General features: G+C 46.2%; 1 protein-coding gene across 1 annotated transcript in view; it reads right to left on the bottom strand.

The window, feature by feature from the left end:
- Window positions 1-4,759: 4,759 nt before the first annotated feature.
- LOC115126019 (bromodomain adjacent to zinc finger domain protein 2B-like) overlaps window positions 4,760-16,270 on the bottom strand; it is a 93,160-nt gene continuing 81,649 nt past the window's right edge. Inside the window, 17 exon segments of the mRNA XM_065018798.1 lie at window positions 4,760-6,266; window positions 6,420-6,563; window positions 6,760-7,103; window positions 7,327-7,473; window positions 7,680-7,815; window positions 8,523-8,851; window positions 9,071-9,231; window positions 9,872-10,027; window positions 10,332-10,611; window positions 10,806-11,105; window positions 11,107-11,787; window positions 11,915-12,209; window positions 12,295-12,369; window positions 13,570-13,793; window positions 14,142-14,396; window positions 14,914-15,054; window positions 15,339-15,404. Coding sequence (XP_064874870.1) covers window positions 6,110-6,266; window positions 6,420-6,563; window positions 6,760-7,103; window positions 7,327-7,473; window positions 7,680-7,815; window positions 8,523-8,851; window positions 9,071-9,231; window positions 9,872-10,027; window positions 10,332-10,611; window positions 10,806-11,105; window positions 11,107-11,787; window positions 11,915-12,209; window positions 12,295-12,369; window positions 13,570-13,793; window positions 14,142-14,396; window positions 14,914-15,054; window positions 15,339-15,404 — 3,891 coding nt within the window. The 3' untranslated portion in view covers window positions 4,760-6,109.

Raw genomic sequence — 16,270 nt, 5'->3', positions numbered from 1 at the left:
AAAAAAATCACAAAAAGTGATGTTAACAATTTTTTTTCTTCTCGTAGAATAAAACATAGAAGGTAGTTTATCTAAAAACCATCCAAAAACACATTTTCTCATAGGCTTTGTCCAACGAACCAATGGTGGAGTTAGGTTGGAGTCATTAAAAATCGTTTTTCAACCACTCCAACATTTTCTTGTTAACAAACTACAGTTTTGGAAAGTCGGGTTAGGACACCTGCTTTGTGCATGACACGTCATTTTTCCAACAATTGTTTACAGGCAGATTATTTCACTTATAATTCACTGTATCACAATTACAGTGGGTCAGAAGTTTACATACACTAAGTTGACTGTGCCTTTGAACAGCTTGGAAAATTCCAGAAAATGATGGCATGGCATGGCTCTCCTGACCCCTCCTGTCTCAGCCTCCAGTATTTATGCTGCAATAGTTTATGTGTCGGGGGGCTAGGGTCAGTTTATTATATCTGGAGTACTTCTCCTGTCCTGTGTGAATTTAAGTATGCTCTCTCTAATTCTCTCTTCCTGTCTCTCTCTCTCGAGTACCTGAGCCCTAGGACCATGCCTCAGGACTACCTGACATGATGACTCCTTGCTGTCCCCAGTCCACCTGGTCGTGCTGCTGCTCCAGTTTCAACTGTTCTGCCTGTGATTATTATTATTTGACCATGCTGGTCATTTATGAACATTTGAACATCTTGGCCATGTTCTGTTATAATCTCCACCCGGCACAGCCAGAAGAGGACTGGCCACCCCACATAGCCTGGTTCCTCTCTAGGTTTCTTCCTAGGTTTTGGCCTTTCTAGGGAGTTTTTCCTAGCCACCATGCTTTTACACCTGCATTGCTTGCTGTTTGGGGTTTTAGGCTGGGTTTCTGTACAGCACTTTGAGATATCAGCTGATGTACGAAGGGCTATATAAAAAAAAAATTGTAGACCTCCACAAGTCTGGTTGATCCTTGGGAGCAATTTCCAACCGCCTGAAGGTACCACGTTCATCTGTACAAACAATAGTACACAAGTATAAACAAGTATAAGCAAGTATAAACACCATGGGACCACGCAACCATCATGCCACTCAGGAAGGAGATGCGTTCTGTCTACCTAGAGATGAACGTACTTTGGTGCGAAAAGTGCAAATCAACCCTAGAACAACAGCAAAGGACCTTGTGAAGATGCTGGAGGAAACGGGTACAAAAGTATCTATAACCACAGTAAAACGAGTCCTGTATCGACATAACCTGAAAGGCCGCTAAGCAAGGAAGAAGCCACTGCTCCAAAACCGCCATAAAAAAGGCAGACTACAGTTTGCAACTGCACATGGTGACAAAGATTGTACTTTTTGAAGAAATGTCCTCTGGTCTGATGAAACAAAAATAGAACTGTTTGGCCATAATGACCATAATGTTTGGAGGAAAAAGGGGGAGGCTTGCAAGCCCAAGAACACCATGCAAACCGTGAAGCACGGGGTGGCAGCATCAAGTGTGGGGGTGCTTTGCTGCAGGAGGGACTGGTGCACCTCACAAAATAGATGACATCATGAGGAGGAAGATTATGTGGATATATTACATTTACATTACATTTAAGTCATTTAGCAGACGCTCTTATCCAGAGCGACTTACAAATATTGAAGCAACATCTCAAGACATCAGTTAAAGTTAAAGCTTGGTCGCAAATGGGTCTTCCAAATGGACAATGGCCCCAAGTATACTTCCAAAGTTGTGGCAAAATGGCTTAAGGACAACAAAGTCACAAAGTCAAGGTATTGGAGGAGTGGCCATCACAAAGCCCTGACCTCATCCTATAGAAAATTTGTGGGCAAAACTGAAAAAGCATGTGCGAGCAAGGAGGCCAACAAACGTGACTCAGTTACACCAGCTCTGCCAGGAGGAATGGGCCAAAATTCACCCAACCTATTGTGGGAAGCTTGTTGAAGGCTACCTGAAATGTTTGACCCAATTAAACAATTTAAAGGCAATGTTATCAAATACTAATTGAGGTTATGTAAACTTCTGACCCACTGGGAATGTGATGAAAGAAATAAAAGCTGAAATAAATAATTATTTCTTCTATTATTCTGACATTTCACATTCCTAAAATAAAGTGATGATCCTAATTGACCTAAAACAGGGATTTTTTACTAGGATTAAATGTCAGGAATTGTGAAAAACTGAGTTTAGCTGTAATTGGCTAAGGTGTATGTAAACTTCCGACTTCAACTGTATGTGAAGCATTGAGACCCCAGTTTGCCACAGAGCCGGTACAGAGAGGTTCCAAACAGACTGTCACGCCCTGGTCGAAGTATTTTGTGTTTATCTTCATTTATTTGGTCAGGCCAGGGTGTGGCATGGGTTTTTGTATGTGGTGTGTATGTATTGGGATTGTAGCTTAGTGGGGTGTTCTAGTTAGGTCTATGGCTGTCTGAAGTGGTTCTCAATCAGAGGCAGGTGTTTATCGTTGTCTCTGATTGGGAACCATATTTAGGCAGCCATATTCTTTGAGTGTTTCGTGGGTGATTGTCCTTAGTGTCTTGATGTCCTTATTTACACTAGTATAGGCTGTTTCGGTTTTCGTTACGTTTATTGTTTTGTAGTGTTTGTATTTAGATTCGTGTTACGTTTGTTCATTAAACATGGATCGCAATCTACACGCTGCATTTTGGTCCGACTCTCCTTTACCACATGAGAACCGTTACACAAACCTCTTTATCGATGATAAATGTTGCTATTTTCGTTAAACATTAGGCATCGTCGGCATATAAGTAACGGGGACACGTCCCCTCCAATATTCCAGAGGGCTATTTTGCCCCCCCCCCCAAAAAAAATGAATGCATCGCTTTGTTCATAGAACTGTGGTTACGTTAGTCACTACAAACCATACATTTAGTTATTTACCCTTATTTTACCAGGTAAATTGACTGAGAACATATTATCTTGTATTAATCCTTCATACTGAAATTTGAGCTACCTGATGACATAGCTTTGTATATTATTAAATGCACTTATTGAGGTGATGGCAGTAAGGCCAAATTCAAAAGCTTCATCAAATCATTTCTACACATTACTTTTTGATCTGATACCCCCAGGTGTCCAGTAGAGAATTGAATAGCTTGATGGTTCATGTTATTACCATCTTAAAACAATTATATGTGTTAATATAGGCCTTGAAGGCCTAGTTATAGAGAAAACACATACAAAAATAGGTATTTTGAATAAAAGATGGTTGTCAATCATGTTTTACCCAAGCGCTCCCCGGAGGAAGAAGGCCATGTCCCTGGCACAAAAAGTTTGAGGAACACAGAAAGAAACACGTTGCCTTACCTTGAAAGCAGTGTAAGCAGATAGAGGCCAGTTATGGACCTAAACCACTGGAGGCTGCTGAGGGGAGGAAGGAGCAAATGGAATGGCATCAAGCACATGGAAACCATGTGTTTGATTCCATTCCACTTATTCTGCTCCATCTATTACCACGAGCCCATCCTCCCCAATTAAGGTACCACCAACCTCCTGTGACCTAAACTCAAACACTCATGAAAATACGAAAGTTATTGTCTATCAAAGGATGTCCTTTTGGCCATAAAACAATTTCAATTATACAAATGGATAGATTGAATCAAATCTATTTGTTATTTTTGTTAGTGTCCACCCTGAGATTGGAAGGTTGGTTCGATCCCTGCTCAAGTCCAAACAAAGACTCTAAAATTGGGACCTGATGCCTCTTTACTTGGCACTCAGCATTAAATAGGTGGATTGGGGGTAAGGCCCTGCTACAGATTAGCATCCGTCCAGGGGGTGTACTTGTACATCAAGTTGCCTAATACAAAGGCTTACTTGTCCAAGGTTTACTTACTTAAAGGAGTAGTCCATGATTGTTTTACTTGATGTTACATGGTTCCTCACCCTGCAAGTAGTCTATGGGCCAGGACAAATTCTTTTTTTTCTTTAAACAGCCACTACAAACTTAGCTAACTTTAGCCATCACTAGCTAAAAATCAATGGAAGGGATAGGGCCATGTGATCCCTGTGGAAGGGATAGGGCCATGTGATCCCTGTGACCAAAATAACCTGAAATCAACTCCATATTTGGTTTGATGTTCACATGCCCGTCACATTGATTGCTTAAAAACGATTTGTTTATTTTTGATCATTTTCATGGAAAGCTATTACAGTAAAGTACTTAATTGTTCCCCAGAAATGATTTGATATTGAGATTTTAAAAAACGACTGCATTGGGCCTCTAAAATGCAGGAAATGCATTATCAATTTATTTTTAATCTGGGGGAGGACCATCCATCAATCATGTCCATACAGCCTTAAACCGATTCACAATGACAGCAAAAAACAACAACGAAGAGAACAAACTGCAGTGGACTCGGACGATAGGCTACATCTCCCACTTTCTCTGGCAGCCTCTAACTCTTCTCAAGTTCTCCTTGTAGGCTACTCTTTCAGTATTTGACAGATCTAAAACGACTCCAACTCCAAAGTCTAGATTCTAATCTAAACCCTATTGTTCATTAGGCTAGATGTAATCAAATAATTGTATATTTGTGTGAACAAAAGGGCTAGTAGAAGTAGGTGATTATAGGGGCCAAAATAAGCCCTATATGGAATGGGTACTACATTCATGTTCTACCCAAAAGCATTTCAAAACTAAAAAAGGTATTCTCCTCCCCACTCACATCATCCAAATTAAAATGGCATGACTCATGACACAGGGTCAGTAGAATAGGGGAAATAACACACCCAGAGTGAAACTAGGTTGAAAAACATCCTTTAATAGGTCCGTGCCACACACTAGTGAAAAATAAAGCTCCTACAAAAAGAATGATGTTATTTTTCCACAATATCTTAAATAAAGTAACTTCAAGTACTCTGACTTGGGTACAAAAAACTCTAGCTGCCTCCATTAGGCCACGACACACAGCAAGATTCAAACACAGTGGTTACAAATGGCCTTACGTCCTCTGTACTGTGGCAAGGCAGATGTGGGGAAATGTTTCATGGGGGGGAAAAAAGACCAAAAAAATACTTAAACGTTGTTTGTTTGTTTTTCTCTTTCTGTATGGAGAGGAAAGATTACTGTGTCACTGTCAGACGTTGGAGGCCATGTTGGATTGAAATTATATATAAAAAATAATGTCATCATAAAAATGGAAAAACTAAAAAATGATATCCCCTACGCCCCTTTTGGAAGGGTAGGCACTACCAAGATTAAGGATACCACAGTGTTTGCAGAGGATATGTATATATTGTACAAACAATATTTATAATGTTTTTTTATCACTTTCACTAAAATAGAATAGAATGCTACAATCATTCTAAGGCATAAACAATATCTGATATTTTAAACAATTCGTTCCAAACAAGACTTGAATATTGACATTAATAAACAGTATATACACATGTATCACCATTGTCTGACTGTTTTTCTGCTATTTTTGTAATTAAATGCAGTTGTACAGTTTTAACGTAATGATTACAGTCCTCTGATGCCCAAAAGCATAGAACAGTGTAAACAGTAATTCTTTTTCTTGGCTTTGTTTCATATTTGGGAAAAAAAAGAAAGAAAAAAAGTAAAACACAAAGACAGACATTCCTTTCGATTCAAAGCAGTTGAGCTGATTCTTCCTTTTCATAGAAAATGATGTGGACCTTTTTTTATTTTTATTTATTGATTCATAAATAATTATTAAAAAATTAAATACATTCACTATAATACGATTAAATAAAAATAAAACGTCTATTTACAAGTAGTGGAAAGTATTCTACCGCAGATGCATCTTGGGTGGTTGAGCAGGATGAGGATTCAGTGCAATGATCTTGAACAGGAAATGGTATTGCACTAAGACACCCGGTTGACATTGTGTGGGACTCTTTGGGTGTTTGGATCCCTGTTGTACTGTAGCAACACCAGCGTTACAAGTCTGTCTGTTGACATTTCACTTTAACTGCCCCGGGTTCGTCCCAAAGGTACAGACGGACCAGCATCATCATCTTGTCGTTCCCAAAACGTGGTGCCTCCGCTATGAAATGTCAAATAATGTTACTGGAGGTCTGGTTCGAGACAGTGATGATGATCGGTAAAACAACACCCAAATTGATGGATTAGTTTATTTCATTGAGAAGCTCTGTCCATCTCTTATCAAAGAACTTCCTCATGTTGTGTCCCGCTCGCCCGATGTCTGAATTGTCTTCATTAAACTTTTCACAGTTATCAAAAACCAGGTTGACGTCAATAATGAAAGTCTCCAGATTCTGATACCTGAAACGAGAGGAACAGATCATTTCGAGTAAATGAGTAAAACACTCGATTGTTGTGTTATCTTTTCCTGCTTACGTGACTAGATCCGAGGTTAGTCACAGTATGACTACTAGGGAGTGGATAATAACAGTGTCATATTAATAGGGAACTCACTGGCTGCTGACAAGCTTCTCTCTGATGGTGGCGAAGTCCATGGGCTTCTTGATGACCTTCCTGTAGCCAGGGATCCCCTTGGTGTTGACGGGGTTGAGGAAGGGCCAGGCATCCTGGTGACGCTCCAACTCAGCCAGGAGCACCCTGCAGAAGATAACACACACACACGTCACGAAGGGAATATGTTCGTGCAAGTGTTTACAGTACATTGCAATGCCCCCGGCAAATACATTTACAACCCGCATCTGCATTTCCGTCAGCAACTCGCTGATTTAAAGTGCTGATACTTGTGTTGAGAAAATGAGTCAAAGATGTATGGTGTAGTACAGTAGTACAGTACCTGCACAAACCAAGGTCTCTGTTGTTGTCTCTGGCTGTCTTGGCTCTCTTCACACACACCACAGGGCTCTCCTGACTGGGTGACTGGGGTGTGGGCGGGGCCTGGGACGGGGCGGGGCTCTCCTCTCCTTTCCTCTTCCTGCTGGGGGGCTCTTTCGCTCCTCCTCCTTTCTTCGGGGTGCCGCTGGCGCTCGCCGAGTCGTCCTCTGACACCTCCACGTTACCGTTACTGTTGCCGGCCTGCTTCCCGTTCCGCTTGGCCTCGGCAGCGGTGGGTTTCTTCCCGCCTCCACCCGTCACCGGTTTGCTCGGCGGCTTCTTGTTCTTGGGAGACGGGCCGCTCGCCTGAGGGGAGAGGGGAGGATTCATGCAGTTGTACTTACATAGCAATGGCACTTGGCATATTGTGTACACAGTGTTGTTGAATTACCTACTTTGAAATAATATATAATATGAAAATGACAGGTACATAATGTAGAGGTACATGACTGATACACGTGGCTGACATACTTCTATAGTAAAGTACGATATGTAAATGTTGAACAGTGGCCTGGACAGTTTGGGTCACCTTGGATATGCAGGCGGGGCAGTACCAGTCCCCCTCGGGGATGGTGGTGATCTTGGGTTTGTGACAGTAAGTGTGGCAGCCTTTGTCACAGCCGTCACACAGTAGGAGCAGGTCCTCGTTGTCACCCTTCCTGCAGATCTGACAGTACTGAAAGCAGACAACGCAGTGTCACCTCAAAACCAAGGGGTGGATTTTCGAACCAACATTTACCAAGATTTACATTTGGAATCCACTCCCTAAGGGACTTGAAATGGTCTTGGGATTCAAATGCTCTCCAATGACACACAGTGTTCACTTCCCTAGCATATTGAAATTCCGTGCCAGCCAGCTACAGTCGTTGAGGATTTACTCACCACTTTCATGATGGACCTCTCCCAGGCGATGGACTTCTGGAGCTGCTGGAGACACATGGCCAGCTGGGCAGCACTGCGGACGTCGCCCAGGGCCTTCCTCCACACCTTCATCCCATGGGCCACCTCCTCCTCGCCCCTGTGGAAGGCAACGCAGATGTCAGAGGGATGGACGCATACAAACGGAAATACGGAAAGTCGGACACGGACTCATGCAGGCAGGTACAAACACTCAATCATTCGCTTTCCAACACAAACACTTGCCCATACACAGACACACGCCCATACACAGACGCCCATACACAGACACACGCCCATACACAGACACACGCCCATACACAGACACACGCCCATACACAGACACACGCCCATACACAGACACACGCCCACTGTCACCACAACTCGCTGAAGCTGCAGCTGTGCAGACAGACACCGGTATGAGAGTGAGTGAGTGAGTGAGTGAGTGAGTGAGTGAGTGAGTGAGTGAGTGAGTGAGTGAGTGAGTGAGGGGGCAGGCAGCAGGGATATATGGGTACAGGTACACACACTGCCATGCAGGAGTGACGCCCATGCAGATGCCGGGAGAGGAGGAAAAAGAATGGTAGACGGGACGAGGTGGATGCCGTGATTACTGACGCAGAACACCATGCAGACGGCCAGAAAAACTCAGCAGGAAAAAACATTCACCACACTGTGAGTCAAACCCAAACCAGAAGACAACCATGAAAATACACAATAAAAGATGCAAAACCACACCCAAAAAAAAGGACAGCATAGGTAGATGTCTTTTTGAAAAATGAAACAAAAAAGCACACAGAAGTGTTGAATCCTGAGTGGATGACCTACCCTTCCCTGTCAGCACTACTGGAGGGAGCGGGGACAGTGACGGTACCGATAGCCCCCACATTATCCAGCCTGATCTGAATGGTGGTACCTAAGGGGCTCCTCAGGTACCTTCTCTCGATGTTCCTCTCCAGGTCCGCCAGCCGCGTCACCGCTATGTCCAGAGGGTTGTCCGTGTGACGCACCACGCCGCCCGCCTTGTTGTCCGCCTTGTCCTCCGGTTGGTCTTTGTCGCCAGCGCCGCCCGCCGCTGGTTGGTGTTTGGGGAGGGGCTTGTGCTCGTGGTAGACCAGGTCCTCCCTCTCTGATTGGGGCTCGGGGTACATCCAGCCCTGCACAGGGAATGGTAGGTAATGTAGTCTTTAGGTTCAAACTTAAACAACAACCTATTCACTAGATCTTGGTTAACAGACTTGAAAAGATTAGCGAGTGACCACCGCTACTATTCATTACTTTCGAACAGAGGCCTATATTTTCTCCAATGGATAGGGATGAGAGCTATAATAAAAGAAAGCTACACATTTAATGATGTCGTTGTTGTTGTTGTTTACCTTGACCTGCAGGCTGGCGGTGGTGACCTTCCTCTCCAGCTCCTCCACCTGCTGCAGCACAGCGATGTCCATCTCCATGGCCTGCTCCTCCACACACCACCCACGCACTGACTCCACACTCACCTGGCTCTCCTCCAGCTCACACAGCTCTATCATGGCCGCTGCACATTGGGGAGACAGGACGGCATTAGAGACCAGTCATACATTCCATAGACGTGTGTGTAAGCACACAAAACATGCATATTATTTGCACACCAGACCCAACACCCACACACACAGACTTGCTTTTTGTCGCTCGCTACTCCCTCTCTAACGCAACAACAAAACCACACACAGTCTACCACTCCCCATTCACACGCACACGCACACACACACACACTAAGAATTCAATATCCAGACACAAAGAGCTGTTCAATCAGAAACCACACGAACGTTAACTAATCTGGCTTTGATGTCAGACTCATATTGAGCAGTCAGTCATGCGTCATGTACCAAATGTCAATTCATTGTGAAGCGAAGGGGCTTGGAGTGTGCTCAGTAGGGGTATAACTACTCAGAGCTGTCATAACACAGTGCTCAATCAGACTCCAACACAAAAGTCTTTGTCAAAGTCGGGGCCTGCCAGTCGGAGTGCTGCTCAGTTTCACAGACACAAAATCAAAGCTACTTTATTCATTCATATCCATTGGGATCTGTTGGCTAAATCTACTCTGTAAAGGCTATGCAGATTGCTAAAGATTGGGTGAGGGACCTACCAGCCAACCAACTGACTTGAGTGACTGTCAGATATACAGTACTCACCGTCTCGGTGCTTGGTGCAGACCTGTGGGATGAGCTCCATGTATTTGTGCATCTGTCGGTGCAGGCCCTTCTCTCTGGTTCCCCGGCTGTGGAGGGACCCCACCAGGGAGCGCAGCTCCTCAATGTCTGACACCCGCCACCAGCCTGACAGCATCTCTGCGCACACACACATATAAATAAATAAACATATGGAAATGTTTCAGAAAAATTACTTAAGACAATATAATGCCCCCTTGAAATAGATCTATAGTATTCTGATACAGAACACACTCCAGTGCTGTTCTCGCTCCTCAAGAGATTCCTTTCTTCCACCCAGTAGAACAAAACCAATTCAAAACAAATTATTCATTCTCATGACTCAGTGAATTAATAAAAGGTTGAATAAATAGAATAAACTGAATAAATAGACTCATGACACACAAACACACACACACACGCACACACACACACACACGCTCACCCTCGGGGATGGGCCGTGGTGTGGTGTGGTCCGAGTGCTTGGGCACCTCCATCATGGCGGGAGAGGGCACCGTGGACGAGAGCTTCTCGCCGGGAGGAACGGGCGACTCGCTCTTGCTGGAGACGCTGGGCGGCGCATTGGCACTGCCCTCCACGGAGCTGAGGCCTGAGTGGCCTGGCAGGGGGCTGCTGCAGAAGGGCAGCTGGCTGGGGCTCAGCATTCCACTGGGCCAGCCACCGCAGAACGCTGAGAGACTCAGCAACGACCCTCCAGCCTTAACCTAGAGGGGGGAGATACAGACACTTCAATATCATGATCAGAAAAACTCATGTGTATCACTACACTTAGGCCTGTAGCTTCAAGCAGAACCTCCATTTTTCTGATGTTACATTTATTCATAGGATCTTCCATTATGAGTTTCTACTACCAGTATAAATCATTAGGACAAGGGGTCTGTCCTGGCATAGTACTGACCTGCAGGGCTGACAGAGGGTAGTTGATGAAGCCAGCTGGGTGGTGGGGGCTGGCTGAGGCCGACGCTGCCGAGGGGGTGAGAGGCAGGGCGGGGGAAGCCGGGGGAGACCTGGGCCGGGTGAGGCTGGAGGAAGGCAGCGGGGAGGACTGGAGAGGGCCGGGCCCAGGGGAGGGAGAGGTGGTGAGGGAGGAGTCGTCACAGGGGGAGCGGGGGAGTAGGCTGAACCAGTGACCGCTCCTCTCTGTCAGGACCCTGAGGAGCTGGTCGCTGGGGAGGTACTGGAGCTGTGGAGGGTTAGGGGGCTAGGGTGGAGGTCTTTATAGGGCTGAAAAGCTGTGGTGGGGGGCTTAGGAGGGAGGAGAACGAGGAGGGGGACGAGGTGGAGGTGGGGTAGCCGGGTTTGGTCTCCTCGCACGGCAGGTTGGGCACCGTCGACGCACAGGGGCTTGTAGGTTTAGCGGGCAGAGAGGCGTTGTTGGCGGGATTGGATGGTGGTGTTGTTTTTGTTGTCGTGGTGACAGACGGTGGTGTTGGGCTGTATTTGGAGCGGAGGTCTGCCTTGGCTTCGCGGATTTCCTTGGCAACGTCCTTAGCGACGTCGAGCAGCGTGGTCAGTTTGGAGAGAGAGGCCGGATTTAAGAGGAAAAGATTGGGAGAACCTTTCTTCTCCTCCTTCCCCTCCTCTGACCGCACGGAGGTGTAGACGCTCCTCTCCTCCCCGCCGACGCCCCCAGGATTCTTCTTCTGCACCTCCTCCTCCTGCGGCTCCTCCTTGATGTGCACCTCCCCTGCTGCCGCCCTCCTCCTCTCCCTCTCTTTCTCCAGCTCCCCCGCAGCTTCTCCACTCTCCATGGCCTCGATGAAGACCCCTCCGCAGTGGGGCAGAACCCAGTAGCGCCGGCGGTACCGGTCCTGGCCGTACATCATGGAGCGCAGGGAGTGGGATGCCTCAAACAGTTTCCTCCTCACCTGGTGCTGTTGCTGTGAAACCAAGCAACAACGCCATGACCTGAGTTATAACTAAATCAATGAATCAATAATATCTAACTCTTTAGTATTGTTCTTCCATAGAGATGGAACTCTCAGATCTCCGGAAGGAAGGACTTACCTTGGCTAGCTTCTCTATCTGTTTCTCCAGCTCCTCCACACTAGTTGATTGGTCCCCATCGTCCTCGTCACACGTTTCCACTTTCTTCGCCTTCTTCATCTCCTCCTCCTCTTCCTCGTCATCTTCATCGGCCAGGTCATCGCTGTCTTCGTCTTCATCCTCGTCGTCGTCGCTTTCTGCTCCGGCCTTTCTCTTGCGTTTGAGGCCAGAGGAGGGCGTACCCAGGGGCTGGGCCTCCTCCCCTCCCATGCTGGCATCTCTCTTCCCGGTCCGTTTGGCATGGATGGTCCTCAACCTGGAGAGAGAGAAACACACAGGTGAGCATTCAGATGCACACACACACACACACACACACACCCGTCAACACACACAACACTTACTTTTTGAGTTTGCCCTCGATCAGCCACTTGTCCTTCCTCATGTTGGTCATGTGATCAAGGTTCTTGTCGATCTCGCTGTAGAAACAGAGAAAGATACAGTATGTCAGTTCACACGTACAGGTAACTATGGAAACAGTGAGTAAATGAGGGATGCAAAGTATATTGAAAGCAGGTGCTTCCACACAGGTCTGGTTCCGGAGTTAATTAAGCAATTAACATCCTATCATGTTTAGGATTATGTATGAAAATGCTGGCCATTATTTTGGCTACCATGGCTATGTCCCCATAGGATGACAATGTCCCCATCCACAGGGCACAAGTGGTCACTGAATGGTTTGATGAGCATGAAAACGATGTAAACCATATGCCATGGCTGATTCAATCACCAGATCTCAACTCAATTGAACACGTCTGGGATATTCTTCAGCCTGAGACAGCGTTTTCCACCTCCGTCAACAAAACACCAAATTATGGAATTTGTTGTGGAAGAATGGTGTCAGATCCCACTAATAGAGTTCCAGACCCATGTAGAATCTATTCCACGGTGCATTGAAGCGGTTCTGGCTCGTGGTGACCCAACACCTTAGCAAGACACTTTATGTTGGTGTTTCCTTTATTTTGGCAGTTACCTCTAGTTAACACAAACAGTACAATTCTCTCTCTCTCTCTCTCTCTCTCTCTCTCTCGTGAATAATTGATGTATTTGGCTTCTCTCTATATCAAAATTGAATCCCACTCCAGATTAGCTGATCTATCCAGAGTCTTACACAGCATTAATAAAACACGACAGCATTAGCAGCTGAGTGAAGTCAACTAAACGGCATTATTTGTAAGGAGCTAAAAGGCAGTAGGCTCACAACAGTATGGACGCCTCCTGTACACTAAACCTTTCACACTGGCTCCACCTAATAAGACCGGAAGGGACGACGATGCAAGGATCTACAAGGATGTCATCTCATGCTTGTGAAATGTTGTCTGCATATCCTATAAGTAAAACCAGTAAAAACATGGAATCCATATTTGGATTCCATGTTTGATCTCCTTACGTACTGCACAATAATCTATTCCCTTGCAGCTCCACTGGTATGAGGCCTGTGTGATGTACAACGCTGGCAGGTCAGCATCACTCCTCCTACCTGTCAACGCTTTTGCTGCAGATAGAACCTGACCTTTAATTGTTTAGTTTCAATTGTTCTTTCTTCTCTCCTTCTGACGGCGCTCTTGCTGCAGCCTTATCTATTTCAATGTTTGGCGTCTCCTGTTCTTTACTCCTACCTGATGACACTCTTGCTGCAGGCCAGCTCATTGGCCAGGAAGCCTAGTATGGAGGCCTTCTGGGCGGGGGTGTGAGCCTGGAAGGCCTTGGTCTTCAGGCTGAGGGCCAGCTCAGCTAGGTCAGTCTGCCCGCAATAGGCCCCCATGTACATCTGCAGCACCTCCGACACATTGTCCCGGTTGATGCCCACGTTGGTCAGATGGTCCCCCAGCATGGTCTTGGTCTGGGGGGAGAGGAGAGAGACAGGACGGGTGAGTCATTGAAGATAGAGGGAAAGACAACATGGTCTTGGTCTGTAAGGGGGGGTGGAGGGTCGTGATAGAGTGGTTCCAGGTATACTTTCCAGGGGAGTGTTGACTCATAGACAATGGGCTGGTTTCCCAGACACAGATTAAGTCCTAGACTAAAAAGCATGTTCAGTGGAGATTCTCCATAGAAAGTGCTTCTTAGTTTCTTAAGTCTAAGACTAGGCTTAACCTGTGTCTGGGAAATCGGACCAATGTGTGTAGGTTTTTATTCCACCTATGTGAGAGCCTGCTTGGTATGTTGCTGTACATGTACAGTATCTCACCTTGTGTCCAGGGGGCAGTCCAGGGTCACACACGGCCAGGGAGAGCAGTCTGACCAGCAGGTCCTGGACGTGTCCCATGCTGTCTCCCACGTTGAGCAGGCCCTCCTGCAGCATGCCCAGGGTGGGTACGTCCACCCCCACATCGAAGCCCAGCACCTTCCCAAAACCGCGTAGGAACTGCATCAGCATCAGGCAGTCAGACACCGCACCCCCCGGCAAGATCAGGCCAGGGATTCTGGAAAACTCTGGAAGAGGCTGGAATGAAACGTAAGGAGAGAGGGAGGAATGTTTAGGATCTCTCATGACACCCTGGGACTTCTATAGTGCCCTATGTGGACGGCAATGTCAATGACTGAATCACATGGCTCTGAATGGTAACTTTAAAAAAAAGTTTTCATTAGTAAACATATTATTATGTTTTCATTAGTAAACATAACATCTAACCATCAAATAAAATTTGATTTGATTTGATTTTGATTTATTATCTCCCTCCTTATGCATTACTCTCTTTAGCCACTTGATGGCAGTGTACAGCACAAACCGTATCCAGTACTCAGGTTTCACATATGATACACAACAGATACCATTGCGATGATACAATGCACTTAACCACCCATAACCCAAACCTAGACAATATTAACTTGTCAGTTCAAATATACATAAAGCAAAAGAAATATAACTAAATGCAACAGCCACCTACAACTTGGAAAGCCAGGTCCCTTTAATGATGTCACGCAGGACTGAATCATGGGCAAGATGGGTCATTTATTACCTTTTGATCGGCCAGACACATGTCTTCATTTGGCTTCTTCAGCTCCCTGGCAATCTCCAGTTCCAGCCTCCTCAGCTCCAATTTCCGCTCCTTGTTCAGGCGTTTCTCATCCCTCTTTTCCTGCCGCAAGCGCTCGCGCTCCTGAGGGCCCCAGAGAAGGAGAGAGGAGGGGAGAGTTAATGGGCTCACGCCAGTGGCGGTAGAACAGACAAGAATGTCAAGCCGAGTCTGCTGAGTAGTTTTAGAACTCAGCCCGGCGCCCCTGCCTGCACACTCAAAGAAAAAGTGCTCGAGGGCCATTCTTTTGACTCAGTTAGTGTATTGAAGAAATGAAAAGGAGAGGGAGGAGAGAGGGTTTGAATGGGTTCAGGAAGGAGTGGGACCTTCTGGCACGCACGTGTGTGTGTGTGTTGTATGTCACCTACCTCTGCTTTTTTGCGAGCCTCCACCGCCTTCATGAGCATCCCGTGTTGCCGTCTCCTCTCCCTCTCCTAGCAGAGCAGAGAAAACACACACACGTTACACACCGGAGAAGGTGTAACCTCCACAGGTGAAGTCAGAGAGGTGGACCGAAGGAGGAAAACCACCATTCACCTCCATCATGGCGAGGTTTTCACACACAGCAACACGTACAGTTGAAGCTGAGGTTAAGAAGACAACGGTACGAATGACGACAACCAGAAAGCATCAGAGGGAGAATGCGGTAGATGGCGATGACGGGGTCAAAAAAGAGAAGTTAGGGTCAAGCTATGATGCCTCTAGGTAAAAAGCTGACAGAACAAACGCAAAATGACGGAGTCATCATAGCCACAAGCCAGTGGGATGAAAACAAACATTGCTCTGTGTATCATCCATCTGTTTAGCTGATAGCCGTTCCAGATTGAAAATAGCCTAAACCTATGGGTCTTACAAGGACACTTGCCTGGTTGAGGATAGATTGTCTCCAAATGTTTTATTGTAAACCAATAGGATTTTATCAAGGCAAAGCGAGGACAGTGACTGTCTGTCTGGAAGGGATGGGGAACTCAGTGATGTGATAAACAGATAGAAGGCAATGAAACAGATCCTCTGGTGTCAGCTGCATAAATACAGTATGTAGGGGCCAGGAGTTTCTCCTGCTCAGGTTGATATTGTTAGGAAAAACTCCTGGCTCTAATCGTGTGCAACAGACGCGCTCAACAAGCAATAGCCAGCCAGCCAGTCAGGCTGCTGGAGAAAACAGGCAGGTACAGCAATAGACAGACAGCCAGTGAGGCTGCTGGAGAAAACAGGCAGGTACAGATAAAGAACAGAGCAGCAGAACGACTCAGGCTACATTCCAAATGGCACCCTCTTCCCTATGTAGTGCACTACTTTT

The sequence above is a fragment of the Oncorhynchus nerka genome, linkage group LG5, assembly GCF_034236695.1.
Source record: "Oncorhynchus nerka isolate Pitt River linkage group LG5, Oner_Uvic_2.0, whole genome shotgun sequence".
NCBI classification, from domain to species: Eukaryota; Metazoa; Chordata; class Actinopteri; order Salmoniformes; family Salmonidae; genus Oncorhynchus; species Oncorhynchus nerka.
This window is presented reverse-complemented; position numbering and strand designations above follow the sequence as displayed.